Raw genomic sequence first — 16,844 nt, forward strand, 5'->3', positions numbered from 1 at the left:
TAAGGAGAAGTATGAAAGGCATTTTGTGAATGATGGCTATATGTGAATAATGCATCTCCCACGACAAGTTTTCTAACTCGATGGAGATGCCTTCATAATAATAATAATAAACATATTACTAAGTTAAGGGGATAATAAATCCCTCATTATTTTAAAGCCGGATACAAAACTCGGAGATCGAAATCTAAGAGTGCCTCTTGGCTCTTTATCGTAAACATATTACTAATAAAAAAAAATGTTTTCCAAAATTTGAGACAGTTTCTCTAACAAACTGCATATCCTCCAAAGCAGACTGCATATATAGTCATTTTGTACAGTGTACATCCAGTAATGTAATCATAATCATGTTTGCCAGAAGCATTCAAAGAGATGGTTTAACATGACTTTGAATATATACAGGGTGTCCCAAAATTAACGCAAGATTTAAATTTAGCACCATTTGTGTGATAAAGTGTTGCCAACGAGAAAAAAAAAAAAGACAGCTGACAGTTGAGTTATTAAAAATGGAGTGCTACATGAAAGAACAACACATTTTCATTGTTGAGCAATATTTTAAAAATAATGAAGGTTTGGCAGCTACAGTCCGCAATTTTCATACAAATTATGGTCGGAATGGTGATTTAACTTCATCAACTGTGAAAAGATTAATTAAAAAATTCAAGGAAACCGGATCAATTAGTGATCTTATACACTTTGGCTGTCCTTCAACAAGTCGTTCAACAAAAAACATCGAAGCAGTTCGTGAGAGTGTTGCTGAGAGTCCAGGAACATCAATTTGGCACCGTGGTCTTGAATTGGACATTTCGAGAAGCTCTCTACAGCGTATTCTCAAGAAAGATTTGCATCTTTATGCTTACAAAGTTCAACTGACTCAAGAACTGAAGCCTACTGATCACACACAGCGAAGAGAGTTCGTTGAATGGATTATGGAACAACAACAAGTGGATGCTTATTTTTCGAACAAAATCATCTTCAGCGATGAGGCTCATTTTCATCTTGATGGCTTCGTTAATCGATAAAAGTGTCGCATTTGGGGTTCAGAAAATCCACGAGTGATTGTTGAGAAACAAATGCATCCACAGTGTGTCACTGTTTGGTGCGGATTTTGGGCTGGAGGCATCATCGGTCTATTCTTCTTCGAAAATGCGGCTGGTAAGGCAATAACAGTTAATGGTGCTCGCTATCGCGACATGATAATCCAGTTTTTTGTGCCTAAATTGCAAGATATGGATGTGGACGACATATCGTTTCAACAAGATGGTGCCACATGTCATACAGCCCGAGAAACAATTCAATTACTGCATGAGTCATTTCCTGGTCGTGTAATTTCCCGTTTTGGTGATCAGAATTGGTCGCCCAGATCATGTGACTTAACGCCATTGGACTTTTTTCTTTGGGGTTTTTTGACGTCTAAGGTTTATGCCAACAAGCCCACAACCACCCATGCCTTGAAGGAGGAAATTGAGTGCTGTGTCAATGAAATTCAGCCACATTTATGCAAAACGGTCATGAAAAATTTTGACAAAAGAGTGCGTATGTGCCAGCAAAGCCGTGGAGGCCATTTAACCGATATGCTATTCCATGCATAACCCTATACTGTATACTTTACGAATCAATAAGAAATTACAATTTTTAATTAAAAACCTGTGTTTTCTATCAAAATTACTTCTTGCGTGAATTTTGGGACACCCTGTATATATTAGCTTGTGCATATTTTTAATGTTATAATTAAAAATGTTATTTCAAAAACATTAAAATCTGAAACAAAAATATGAGTTTATTTAGGAAATTATTGCAGTTTTATCCAATGCAGCATTCCTACCTGAAGGAAAATGATGTTGGAGAACGAGGAACAGAATCTGAAGGACTTGTCTTACAGAAGAATGATCTTTATATAAAAATAAAGGGAGGGAAAAATACATACATGTGTATATACTGTATGTATATATATATAACACACACACACATATATATATATTTATTTATTTATTTAGTGTATGGCAATCTACATGCAGTTATAAAGGTACAAAAAAATACCAAAATAAATATATAGAAAAAGTGACAAATATATATATATATATATATAAATCACAGAAATATGTTAAACAGTTTCCATCAGCTGGATTTTGCATTTATCATAAACACACTCAACAGTGAAGTTAAAAAAACAAACAAAATTTTAAAAAATTAAAGCAAGCAAGCCAACATTTATAAGCAGATCAATTTCAGTTAATGTAAATACTGTAAATAAAAAGTTAAAAACATTAATTACAGAATTCCATAACATAATCTGAATAATGTAGAGGAAACATGCAATTATAAATAAAAAAAAAAATTTTTTTTGTGTATATATTTTTATGTTGTTTAGATTAGCATTCAGAAATAAACATGCAAATTTATTTCATACAATCATGTTAGCATCTGCTGTAATGTGAAGTAGTTTAAAAGATGAGTGTTATGACAAGTTTAGTTAGAGACTGTAGGGAACTGGTCCCATATAATGTGGTCTTGGCTGAAATGAGCAGAGTCTTAAATGTGGTTCACACCTATGAAAGGATATTAATTAATAAACCTACAGCACATTTGCACCATGGGTGGGCTCAGGATTTTTTTTTCTCCATTTTTATCAATTTTATATATATATTTTTTGTAAAGTTTTTATTTATTTTTACATAGTCTGGAAATCTTGCTCTAGAGACCAAACATGGAACTTTTTCAAACCACTTTAGTAAGTGGCTTGTTTAGGCCTACAGCAAGTTTCTCTAAACCAGTCACTCTGCTTTCACTGATATCATGAATGGCTGCTAGGTGAAGCAAAGAGACATAGAGAATTATTTATTATTATTTTTTTTTTATGTGGCTCCTACCCACAAACGGTTTTTGTAAACCTGTAGTACATTTGTTCTGTAGGTGGGGTAAAGAATTTGTGTGTGTGTGTGTTTATTTTTATTACATAGACAAGAAATTCTTCTTTAGAGAAGAATACAGCATATATTAATCCTTTTGAAAACCAGATGATCAACTCTGTGCACAGTAATGTGGCCTAATCAAGGCCTACAATGGAACCAGAATTTCCTTACTTCTACAAGTCAGTGTCCTCTGCATCACTGTCAGAATTTCTTATGTTATCCTCACAATTCTGACGCGTGCCCTAAATTTTAGGTCCATATCAACCAACATCTCTTAATTCCTCCACCTTCAACAATATATCCCCACAAAGAGTAAATTCTGCATCCTATCTTTGTTTACCAAATTTTAAAATCTTATATTTTGCAACATTGAATTGGCATTCCGATTCCTGTGTCCATTTATTCAGTCTATTCAAGTCTTCTTCTAATGCCACAAGATCTGCTCCTAATAATCTGTCCCAACTTTGCATCATCTGAAAACAACTGAACATCCACATTTAAGTTTCCACAGTGTCATTAACATACAAGTTAAACAGCAATGGCCCTAAAACAGAACTGAGGCACACCATTAGTGACTTTCCTCTTCTGGGATATTGCTCCCCCACATACAAGTTGCTGACATCTTTCAGATAGCCAATCTCCAATCCAATGCACTAGTCTAATATACAACCCCATCCACTCTAGTTTGACTATCAACTTGTCTTGGGGTAATCTATCAAAAGCCTTTGCAAAGTAAGTATATACTGTGTATTCATCTCCAGCATCCAATGCTACTGTCACCTTATTATAATAAGTAGATTACTAAAACATGACCTCCCTTTAGCAAATCCATGATGCCCATCAAAGATAATACCAATGTTGTCAACCCAATTCTGAGTCCTAGTTCTAGCTAGCCTCTCCAGCATTATAATCACTACACCTGCCACACAGATTGGCCTATAATCTGATGCTGAGGTTCTGTAACCCCTCCCCCCTTATGAAGCAGTACAATCTTGCCTTCCTTCTACTACTTTGGAACTTGATCCAATGTAAGAGTCATATTAAACAAATATGTCAAGGGAGATGTCAACTCCCATTCTCATTCCTTTTATATATGTGGCGATATATCATCAATTCTCACAGCCTTATCAACATCAAGTTTGCTGAATTACCCATATACCTCTTGCCAACTCACAGTCAGTCTGTCCTGCTCCTCATCCACCACTCTGAAATTCTCTATGATGTCACATTCACAAGGATGAAGGACCTTTATGAACTGCTCATTAAATATCTCAACTATATCCTCTGCAGCAGTTGTCTTTATACCATTTTCTCCAATCAGTGTCATCCTACCATTATCATTATCTTATTTATTTATTATTTTTTTTGCTGGCTACATATCGAAAGAACTCCCTAGGATTTTTATTTTGCGTTATTAGCCAACTGCTGCTCATGCTGCACTTTTGTTACCTTTACCAACTGAGTCACTCTCCTTGCCTGCTCTTTGTACTACTCCTCATGGAATTGATAATTACCACTCATTTCATGCTGCCTTCTCTGTATTGCATGCTTAAGCTCTTCATTCATTCATTCATTTCACACTATCTTATTTAATCTTTGGACCCTTAGAATAGATTTAGACAGTGCTTCTACTAGATAGTTCTTGAATATCACCCAAGCTGCACTGATTTACTTTCCATCCAACTCCTCATTCCATGCTACAGTTGTAAGTTGTCTCCCGAGCTTCTCATAATCTCTAGCTTTGTACTATATATTTCCTTTCTTCACAGATGTCCTCACATGGCTGGCAGCCACCCATTTCATGGTCACTCTCACTAACTGGAGGAAGATTTGAAACCTAATTTATAATAACATCGTCAATGAAATGATCAAACCCAAGTCCCTCAATCCTCATGTGCTCTCTGTTACATACTGTCTGAGGTAGTTGCTCCACAAAAACTTGAGAAATTCATTTTCTTTATTTCTGGTTGCTATCCCATCATTCCAAAATATATCACCCATAATGATCACCCTTTTCCTATTTTATTATACATTTCATAGTCAGTGCCCTCCATATTACCAAGTCTATAGCAATATCTGACTAAGTTTTTCATTCTATTCATCAGACCATACTGCCTCAAAACTGCTGCCACTATTTTTTCCTTGCATCTCTGTCTGTATGGACATAATTCTTTTCATATCACCAATAGCACTCCACATCTCTTTTTTATCCTTTCTGTCTTTTCACGAAATACACCATACCCTTCCATCCGTATTCTTATCAGAATGTTATCTTCATTCAATCATGTCTCATTTGTTCCAACAATTTTTGGGTGGACATACTCAATCGATGCAATTAATTTATTTCCCTTGTTTCTGATACTTCTAGCATTCGTATAAAAACTTAATTCATTCCAGGATCTATAACAAGTTTCACTGATATCAATAATTAGATGTGACTTCACCTTCCTCGAGCCATTTTTTTTCTCCTTACTCATCCTAGAACCTTCTTCAAATCCAATTGATTTCCCTACATCCCAAGTCAACCCATTCCCTTCTTGTCTACATATGCATTCACTTTTTCTTTGTGGATCAACTTTTCTCATGCTGTGTTCCCTGTCTACTCTGAGTGTTCCCATTTCTCTGTTTGTCTTGCACACTTGTTCATTCATAAGCACCACTTGAATCTCTCCTTCCTTACTCTCCTGCTTTTTCACATCGCTTCTTACTTGCTCAGCTTCATTCTCTGCACTCACTATTCTCCCTTCCAGTAGAAGTCTCTTCAAATCAATCACACCAAAACAATTCAAATGCAGTCCATCACTCATACAGTTCAATTCATCCTTCAAAACTCATTCCACACATTAATAAACTGCACTCCTTTCTCTTCACACATTTCCAGTAACATATCATTCATAATTCTTGCTCTCTTCTTAATCACTGACCACCTTTTCTATTACATGCTTATCTTTTATCCTTCTCAACAACCTCCTGATATCCAATCTTACATTCTCATTGTCACTATTCAGTCATTTGTCTCTAATACTACCGCCAACTCTTTTACTCGCTTACTCTTAATATCCAATGCCTCAATCACTCTATTCATTTTACTTCACGGCAAACAAACCTTGTGCATCTTCTCATTTAACACTCCTCTAATAATCAAATTGCCATAACAAGCCACCTGTGGTTCTTTCATATAGATGTCATTCATTTTTGTCTTCTTCACTCTTCCGTACATATCTATAATGCTCTTAATTTCACTCTGCAGCTGTTTCATCTCTTGCCTCATGTTCAACACCTCAGCTTTCAATTCTTGCATTATTTTTTTGGCTGTCATTCACTCTCTCTCTATTTTATTGTCAGTCACACATGCTTGTTCGTATGTGTGATTGGCAATACCCCGCTTGTCACCTTACTGTTAATTGCACTCTGTTTTTTAACATCATTATCACCAACTTTATTGCCAATCAAGCTCTTTTTCTAGGCATCATTTCCACACAGTTTCTGAGCATTTGTACAATCTTCTTCAACTGCTGTTTCAGTTACGATGCCATGCTCCCTACTCATATTTAAACAAGTCTTGTGGTCTATCAGAATATTGTATTTCCTACACTCACTCTTTTCTCTTATTCAGCTTCTCTACAGAAATATCTGCAATATCTTCCCACTCATACATATCACATTCATGGCACTGTACCATTTTTGAAAAATCCAAGCCTTTTACTTTTGTCTTCCGTGTCGACTTACACAATGATTTGCCTTTCATTGCCATTTCATATCAGCATACTAACAAGAACAATGAATTTATAGTAATACTGCCTAGGAAATTTATCTAAGCACTGTGTTCCATACTCTATCTACAAATCAGACAATACTGACACACATTAAATATAAAATTCACTTATCCCCAACTACATGAAATTATGAATAAAATAAAAAACAAGAAAATGAGACTGCTTATTAAGAATTCTTAATCCATTCTGAATAAATCTTGTTCCATTCATTGTCTTAAAAAAACATTAAATCAATAAAAAAAAAAAAAATCCTAGCCTACTTATGGTATGAATATATATTTTGAGAGTGGGAGTCATATTAAAAAAAATTTATATATATATATATATATATATATAATATATATATATATATATATAAACCACTTTTCAATGGCAGTCTGTTTCCACACCATGGGACATTAACAAACCTGTCAAATAATGCTGACAGGTTTGCTAATCTTAATCTGGGTGGAAGATGACTTTCATTACCTGGTTAAAATAATATCACCTTGTTTATTAATAGGAAACCTGATGCAGAAGTTGTCATATGAGGTTTGTAAAAAGTGCAATATTCTATTGGACTACAAGTCATCACCAAATGCAAAACAGACTGATGAAATGAAAGCGAGCATAAATGTGAGTGCAAGGAACACTGTGGGAGTGAAAAAATTTACAAATAAAGAAATTGAAAGTAAGTGAGATTTTGAAAGTGAAAGAAAGGAATGGAAGAATGAGAGGGAGTGAGACTGCAGGAGCAACAGGGTGTGAAATTGCCTGAATGGAAGAATTGAAGAATGAGTCATTCAGAATGAGAAATGCAACAAGGAAAATGAAATGCACAATGATATTATTATTATTATTTTGGTAACCTCCATGGTTAAATAGGCCTCCCACAACGAGTCAACAGACTCATTGTGGGAGGCCTATTCAACCAGCAACATGTCTAACATAATGAACTTTGAAGTTATTTAAACTACCTGCACTCCACTCACTAACAACTCTCCATGTAAAAAATTGTTCTTTTCATCTTAACATCCACTATTTTTATAACTTCTTCTGTATTAATTTGATAGAATCCCTTAACTAACTTGAAGGTCTCTATCATATCTCCTCTTTTCATCCTATACACCAACCTTTGTATTCCACATTCTTTCAGACGCTCTTCATAACCAAACACTCCAGAGTCCTGATATCACCTTGGTTATTCATCTTTGGTTCCTCTCTAGTGTTTCCTCATCAAAATGAAAATTAGGTGACCAAATCTGAGCACAACGGTCCATATGTGGTCTGACCAATGCTTTATATAGAGGCACCACCACCTCCTATGATAAAAAGTACATTGACATGTACTTTTTATTAAAGCAGCAATACGATGCCCTCAGAATTTCAGTACACTGTCACTCGAAGGTTCCAAATCTCATCCACTTCCTGAAGTACAGCTCCACCAATACATTAGGTTGGCTTATATCTCTGTATTCCAAAGTGTAGCAGCTTGCATTTATTAATATTAAAACTTCAACCCCAATCATTTGTCCAGGTGGAAAGTTTATTCAAATCCTTCTGTAGAGAATTAATATCAGCACTACTTCTGATAATTCTACCTAACTTTGGATCATTTGCAAACATTTGAAGATTCCCAGTCAATGCACATGAAATATCATTAAGAAATAATTTAAATAGTATGGGATCAAGAACAGAATCCAGAGGCACACCAGTATGAGAAGAGGGGGAGTGCAGTTTGTATATGTGTCATATATACAAACTGCAATATATACAAACTGTGTCATATATTTGAGGGAAGAATGGATTTGTATCAAAAGTGACACACTGCATTTGAATGGCTGTGGTGTGAGTCAAATGGAGAGACTGTTGCTAGAAGAAAGTACAAGTGATGCAAGCAAGAGATCAGAGGAAGTAAGACATGAAGTAAAAGATCATGAGACTGGAACAGAAGAGACTGAAGTGCTTGTTAATGTAGTGTAAGGAGATGATGAGAGAACAGGGAAACTGTGTGTGTGGGGGGGGGGGGGGGAGGGAGGGTGTAGGTGGACAGGATGATATAGCACAAAGAAAGTGGATATCGGAATGTATGAGGATTATTAGCAAAGAATTGAATGGTCTGGGATAGGAGGGGGGGGATATCAGTCGAGTCTAAGGAGATATACAGAGTAAGTGGTTGAGTTTAGTCACCCAAAAATTGTTGGAATAAGTGAAACATGGTCGGATGAGGATAATATCCTGAAGGGAATAGAAATGGAAAGATACAATGTTTATCATGAGGATAGAAAAGACAAGAAGGGAGAGGAAGTAGTGCTGGATAATTATGTCCACATAAGGTACAGATGGAAGAAGGAAATAGCAGCAATGGTTTTGAAGCAGTATGGTATCAGGTGAAGTTGATAGAAAGAGATTTTGGCCACATGTTACTACAGGTCAGGGAATGTAGAGGGTGATGAAGAAGAAATGTATAAGCAACTTGTTTTAGTGAAAAAGGGAATGGTGATTATTATGGGTGATTTTAATTATGGTACTACAGACTGGCATGAAAAGATAGCATTTTGGAATAAAGATAACTTCGTAAGGAGAGCAGAAATGCAATATAAAGTGAAATTAACTAATCAAGCCAAGAAAAATCCTGGAGAGAGTGCTAGCAACATTTGCAAGTTGGAGAAAAATGATTATGCAAGATGATGTTAATGATGAAAATGGTAGATTGGTAACTGCTGCAGAGGATAATTAAGGTATTAAGTGAGAAAAAAGGTATCCTAAAATCATGAGAAACTCATGTGTAGAGGAAATGGGAGAAGTCAATGGTGGTAAGCAACAGGAATGTGAGGAATTAAGTAAGATTGATATCAATAAGGCAATAGAACTTAATGACATACCCCCCATGTGCCTTAAGGGGATGTTTCTGGGAGTTAGCATCAGCTTTAGTTTACCCGTTTAACAAGTCTTGCAACAGCACAAGTCCCAAAGGAATGGAAAGAAGGTAAAGTTGTTCCACTTCACAAAGGTGATAAGACTAAAGCTACGCATTATAAGCTGACCTGTATATCTGGAGTTACAGTTAAGATGTTGGAGAGGTGGGCGAGAGCTAGGATACAAAAGTGCATTGATAACAACAGTATTTTCTGTGATTGTCAGCTTGTGTTTGTTGAAGGGAGGTCATGTTTTACCAACCTACAGATGTATTAGAACAAGGTGAAGAATGTATTGGACAAGGGAGATGTACATACAGTGGTATACTTAGAATTTGCAAAGGCTTTTGATAGATTGCCATGCAACATGTTGTATGGCAATCTATAAACTGGAGCAGATGGGACAAGTTAATTGATTAGTGAATTGAATAGGTAAGTGGCTGTTAAAGAGGTATCAGCAAGCTGTATATAGTGATGTGGTATCCTGAAAGAGGAAAGTCACTAGTGGTGTGCTACAAGGGTCCATTTCTTTATTATTATTATTATTATTATTATTACATAATACCTCCAGGGAGTCCAAAGACTCATCGAGAGAGGGCATCTACTCTACAACTCTGTCTCCACCATTCAATCCACCAACTACAGCAAATAATCCAAACCTCTTGAATTCTATAGAATTCAAGAGGTTTGGAGGCAAAGAAGTCGCACAGGCTCAATTTCAGTGCCTCTAATGTATCATATTGTTTTTCATTAATGAAATGTTGCAAACTTCGAAATAAGTGGTAATTTGAAGATTCAAGATCATGAGAATATGGATGATGTGGAAGCTTTTCCCAGACGAGTTCCTCAATCTTGATACAGGTGATTCTTGCACTATGAAGGTGATTCTTGCACCGTGCATTATCATGGTGAAAAACAACACCCTTTCAATTGACCAGAGAGCACCTCTTTTCTTTCAGTTTTTCATTTAATTTATCGAGTTGTTCATAGTATACTTCAGCTGTGATTGTTTGGTTTTGTGGCAAGAGTTCAAAGTGTATAATACCAGCCATATCTCACGAAACGCTAACAAAATTTCCGAGGGTGAAGGTTTTGTTTTGGCTGAGGTTTAGCCTGTTCACCTGAATGAACCCATTGCCTTCAGTGTTCAACATTCTTGTAAAGTATCCACTTTTCATCACAGGTAATTACATGACTCATAAACAGAGATTGAACATCTCAAGAATGAAGAGCAGTGTAGATGTTGATGTGCTCTCTTCGATTGTTGTTCGTCAGTTTGTGAGGAACCTACTTGCTGAGCTCAGATACTATTCCAAGTTCTTACAAATGGCAACAGAAGTCAATGACGATGAATTAAGATCTTTTGCTAAATCTTCAACAGTCGCATCGGAATTTCTTGCAATAGCAGCTTCCAGCATATCATTACCGACAGGGTGTCTAGAGCAAGGGAAGTCTTTCAAGCTGAAGTCCCCTTGTTGATATTTTTGGAACCATCGCTGGCACTTTTGCACATTCAAAACATTATTGCCATACACTTCTTGTACATTTTTTGGAGTGTAAGTATCACTGTTGCCTTTTTTGAACTCTGAGATGGCAAATCTTCCAGCACAATTGGCAGAAACATTAATTTGTTGTAATTATTAGTCTCCGAACTCTGATGACCACTGAGGCCTCTTCACCTTCCTTTCCATGAAACTTGATCATATCCATCCATTTAAATTTCTGACACTATTCATTTTCCCAGTACTCTAAAGAACTATCTGTTTAATCAGTTTTTTCGGGTATACCATAGAGGTCACCTCTCCTCTCAGCATTTTCTCTCTCCCTCTCTCACAGGATGTCCTTCCTCAAACATTCTTGACCTCTGGCACTACAAAGGTCAAGTAGGATAACCTCTGGAATTTTTACTCCTTTCCATGATCTAACTATTGTTTCCACTTATCCATCTCTAACATCTGCTCCAAACAAATCAGAGAAATTATCCTCATTGTAATGAAAGCCTTCATTCCCCATTCTACCTAAAATTATTGTCCGTTTTCCAAGCCCTAGTTCACCAGAAACGTTTGTGTATCAAAGCAGTTGAAGAAAAACTAATTTGTCTTACTATAGGTGGCTTGTATCAAGAACCTAGCTTCATATTCATCTTATACCAATGCATACAACAAAGGCAAAATAGTAATCATCAGATCTAAATCTGATTTTGTGAAGGTATCAACAGTGGAAAATTTTCCTCCTGCCCAAATGGAAGCATTCCCTTCTAGTATCTTGCAAAGGCTATTGTTCACAACTTTTGCTCATGAGTGTACTTCTTCCACTCTCTCATGGCACCACTGTTACTTCACTCTCTTAGCATCACTCTTTTCTTCAAATTTCTGCACAGACGACCAAGGCAAATCACTTTCTTTCATACCAGAACCCAAGCAATATATGCCTCTTGTAGTTTTTTGACAAAAAGACATCAGAATATCACTAAACAACTTGGACACTAAAATGTCTTCTGGTCCTGATGGCATCTCTTCAATTTGTTCTCAAACATTCTGCTCCAGAGCTAATATCTGTCCTGTATTGTTTCTACAATCTTTCATACATAGCTGGTATTTATCCCAATGTGTGGAAGCAATCATATATCCAGTCTATTCAAAAAAAAAAAAAAGGAAGACAGAAGTCTACTGTCAAACTAGTGACCAACTCCAACGTCCTGTCCAAAATAATGGATATGATCCTCAGTAGCCAACTTCTTTTCTACCTAGTGGCCCACAAATTAATTAGCATCTGCCAGTATGGATTCTGCCATTCAAGACCCACAGTATGACTCTTAGCTTACATCACTAATCACTGGACATGTGCCATGGATAAGTTAGGAGAAACATGTGCTGTCGCTCTTGACATTTCCAGAGCTTTTGAGTGAGTCTGGCATCAATGCCTACTAAATAAATTGCTATCCTTTGGTGTGCCTGCCATCCACTGTAATTGGGTAGCCAGTTTCTCTTGTTATTCACTGCACTTGCCAGCCTGGTTGGCCGAGTGGTTAGAGCATCCACACTCCAGCCAAAAGGCTGTGGGTTCGAATCCTGCTGTGGGCATGGATGTTTGTAATTGTCTGTGAAAATACAAGTGGTGGTGGTGCACAGTAGATGGCACTGGTGTAAATGATGCAGTTGGTGGATGAGGTTGAGTGGTTAAGATGGAGAATTGTAGAGGTGGGTGCCTTCCCTCGATACCTTGGACTCCCTGGAGGTGTCAAATACTAATAATAATAATATCATGGTAGATGGCTCCCTCTCTTTGAGCTTCTCCACCAATGCAGGAGCGCCTCAGGGCCCTGTCCTATCATCTACTCCCTCATGTACATAAACAACTTACTCCCAATCACCACCAATCGTGTTCACAGCTCTGCTGACAATAGTACTCTCCATTTATCCTAAACATTTGACAAACCATGCCGACATCCCAAACTTCAAGATCATGTACAACCAGTTCCTTAAACAATGATCTTTGTACTAACTCTCAATGAGACAAGGATAGTCTGGTCATTTTCAATAACATCAAAATGTAGTCTCACCTTTTCTATTGCAAAAGCGATCTCATCTCACTTACCCTTACCTTTAGTAATACACAAATCACAAAAAGGATCATATCTCTCTCTCTACTTGGATTAACATTCAACTCCAGTTCTCTCCTGGCATAAACACATCACATCAATAGCTTCTTCAACATCCAAAAAACTAGGTATTCTCTTTCATTCAAGATGCCATTTTAAACCCACCCAATGCTTAACTCTATACAAATGGACTGCTCACATGTTTGGGGTGGTGCATCTAAAATTTCTTGATGCTGTTCAGAGTGAGCGATTTAGTTCACCAATGAACTCTGTCTTACAGATATGCGACAACCTCTATCTCAGAGATACAATGTTTCAGCACTTTGGCTATTCTACAGATACTTCAATTATCATTACTCCAATGAACTGGCAACCATCATTCCTCCACTTTCTCCTGCACCTATTAATATAAAAGCAGCTGCTGCCTAAGATTTCTTTCCAGTGAAACTGCAAACATATTGAATCTGCTTCTCCTCTTCCTCTTTTATCCCATATACCTCTGCAACAACCTTCCTCATGAAGTATTCCCAAACTACAACTTGCAATTGTTACAAAAAAAAAAAAAAAAAAAAAAAAAAAAAAATCAAACTTCTATTTCAGTCCTCAACTGCATCCCACACATGTGAATGCAGATGATCCCATACATCAGAAGTCCTTTGACCTTTCATACATCGAATGAAGATAAAAAAAAAATAAATAAAATAAATAAATAAAAATTGAATAATTACAATACCCACAAAACAAAAATTATGAATAGCAAACCTCCAAAAAAGCATAAAAAATCCATATAAAAAAAAATACTTCCATACTAATTTCAACATTCGTTGCTTTAATTAAAGCATAAATAGACAATCTACATCATACCTAAAATTTTAAACAGCAAACTAGTGCCCAACAGCCACTGTCCATTCTTTTCTGTCCAGTGATCCCTCTCTTAAATATTCACTTCAACTTCTGTTTCACAGGCACAGTGCCTATTCTACAAGCAAGTAAATTATAATTGCTCAACTTTTTGCTGCACCTCAATGAGACATACTGCATGATTCCTTTCAAATAGAAGGGTGGTATTTGTGCCTAAGTCAGGTCTGACATCCCATGACAGAGAATACGAATACAAGAACTCTTCAAGTGAAAAATAAACTTCCAACATCTTTTTCTAAATCCAGAGTAATTCAATAAAAAAGGTGGTACACCTATTGGCAACTCCTATAGGTAAATATGACCTCTTCTATTGCTTCTGCCTTAGTATCTCCACGATTGGGTTTGCCTCCCACTGACGAGACCTCAATAAAGGTTGAAACTGGGCTGGGTAGTGGCCCTTCCCTTAATGTATAGCAGTATACATGTCTGCAAGGAGATGTGCTTTGCGATGAGAGCTTGGTCCACCTTTGCTCGGAGTTGCCTGGTGTTGCACTACCTTACCCCCAGTCCTGAAGATATTTTCAGGAATGGGGTAAGGTAGTGCAACGCAAAATTTGTTTGCTTACACTTGGATAAAGGATTAAACTAAATTTATTATAGTCTAACCAAGTGAAAAATAAACTTTCAACAAGAACTCTTCTTTTTGATCTCTGAATCAATTTCCTTGCCTATTGCATTTTTTACCCACTTTTACAGCTTTCAAAACTCTGATAATCATTCTAACTTCTTTGAATATATTTCTGAAGCTTGATTTTCTGCAGTCCAAATATCCAAGAAAGACAATGGAGTCGTCTTTATTGGGAACTTCAATGTGTACCACTTAATTGGCTTCCAATTTTTTCAAATACCATTGATCAATTTCCCATTTTCTAATTCCCGGAAACCTGTTCTCCTTTCAAACATACTAACATCTGAAAAGTTCTCGGCCTGGACCATAGATGGCAACACTATCAGCAAGATTTTTTTTTTTTAAGATGGTACATTTGTCATAAGCCTCCATGTGAAATTGCAAGTCATTCTATCAAGTAGTTTTTTTATATAGCTGTCTGAAGCAAAAGTATTGTCAGTATCCCTTGAAATGGATAAAATTGAGTATCGTGCGGTTATAAAATTCTTTATAAAAGAAGGTTTAATGCCAAAAGAAATTCATTCAAAGTCCATAAAAGTTTATAGGCACTCTTCTCCTTCGTTTTCAACAATTAAGAAATGGGATGCCGAGTTTAAACATGGCCGTACCAGCCTTGAAGATGATCCATGTGAAGGACGTCCAAAAAGCGTAACAACACCAGAAATCATTGATCAAGTGCACAATATGGTATTGGATGACTGGCAAGTCAAAGTGCATGAAATTGCTGAGACTATAGGCATTTTAAAAGAACATGTAGAATATATTTTGCATCAAGAATTGCAAATAAAAAAGCTTTGTGCACTCGCATGAAAATCTCTGAACATTTCTTGGAGCATCCAAAAAGTGTAACAACACCAGAAATCATTGATCAAGTGCACGATATGGTATTGGATGACCGGCGAGTCAAAATGCATGAAATTGCTGAGACTATAGGCATTTTAAAAGAATGTGTAGGATATATTTTGCATGAAGAATTGCAAATGAAAAAGCTTTGTGAAAGTTGGGTGCCACACTTGCTCACAGCAGATCAAAAATGTACTCATATGAAAATCTCTGAACAATGTTTGGAGCATTTTAACAAGAGTAAAACTGATTTTGTGTGTAGATTTATTACTACGGATGAGACTTGGCTTCACTATTACCCACCAGAATCCAAACAGCAGTCAAAACAGTGGACAGAAGCCCATTGTTCAGTGCCAGGGGAATATTATTCCGATCTTTTAACCAGACTAGACGAAAAAATTCATGAGAAAAGACATGGTTTGAAGAAGAAAAAAATCATCTTTCACCAGGACAATGCACCTGCCCACAAAGGTGTTTTGGCAATGGGAAAATTAAGGGATCTGCACTGCGAATTGTTGGAACATACACCCTATTCCCCAGATTTAGCTCCCTCCGACTTCTATCTCTTCCCAAAACTAAACCTTTTCCTCACTGGTCAGCATTTTTCTTCAAATCAAGAGGTGATTGCAGCTGTACAGGGGTATTTTGAAGTTTTACTGAGAACCACTACAAGGGCAGGATAATGATGATGGAATAAATGTATTAGTCTTAAGGCAGATTATGTTAAAAAATAAAAATAATTTTGAAATTATAAATTCGTTTTTTCATTGTTAGGCCAAGAACTTTTCAGACCACCCTCGTATATGTGTGTATCAGTCATCCAACTTTGGAACATCCTTACTCGAACACTTTCACACTTGTGTCCTTTGGTAATAAAATGGTGCCAAATGAGATGATCTTCATATCTACTCTTCCTTTCTACAGTTTGATTACTGTTCCTGTTCTCCTGATCTAAACACCTACTTTGAGGAAATGAATGAAAAAATTCTTGATGGGATGAAGGCCTAAATTACCCCAGGAAGTCCAAATAAAAACTTTATATACCACCTCTGGACAAAAGCTCTAGTTTTTGTCTCAAACTTGGCTGCAGACTGGAATAGCTATTAAAAAAAAAACATTAAGATATCCAAATTTGAAAGTGAGAAGTGCATAAAACTTATCTCCTGGTCAGTGCTCCATTTAATTTTATTATTATTATTTTTTTTTACAGTTTTTAGATCTGTTACTTCTCTGCATGGAAAATTTTACATGACCTGATAACTCCACAGG

General features: G+C 36.5%; 1 protein-coding gene across 6 annotated transcripts in view; it reads right to left on the bottom strand.

Annotated features, from left to right (window-relative positions):
• Ask1 (apoptotic signal-regulating kinase 1) overlaps positions 1-16,844 on the bottom strand; it is a 937,451-nt gene that overhangs the window by 295,569 nt on the left and 625,038 nt on the right. For 4 of the 6 annotated variants that reach the window (XM_090395264.1, XM_090395262.1, XM_090395265.1 and 1 more), the window contains exon 26: positions 1,823-1,888. The exons of the other annotated variants lie outside the window; for them this stretch is intronic. In XM_090395264.1, the coding sequence (XP_090251390.1) occupies positions 1,823-1,888 (66 nt within the window). The remainder of the gene's footprint in view (positions 1-1,822; positions 1,889-16,844) is intronic. 6 annotated transcript variants of the gene reach the window in all.

Source organism: Typopeltis vanoorti, chromosome 7 (genome assembly GCF_054136105.1).
Source record: "Typopeltis vanoorti isolate ZY-2024b chromosome 7, IOZ_Tvanoo_1.0, whole genome shotgun sequence".
Classification (NCBI taxonomy): domain Eukaryota; kingdom Metazoa; phylum Arthropoda; class Arachnida; order Uropygi; family Thelyphonidae; genus Typopeltis; species Typopeltis vanoorti.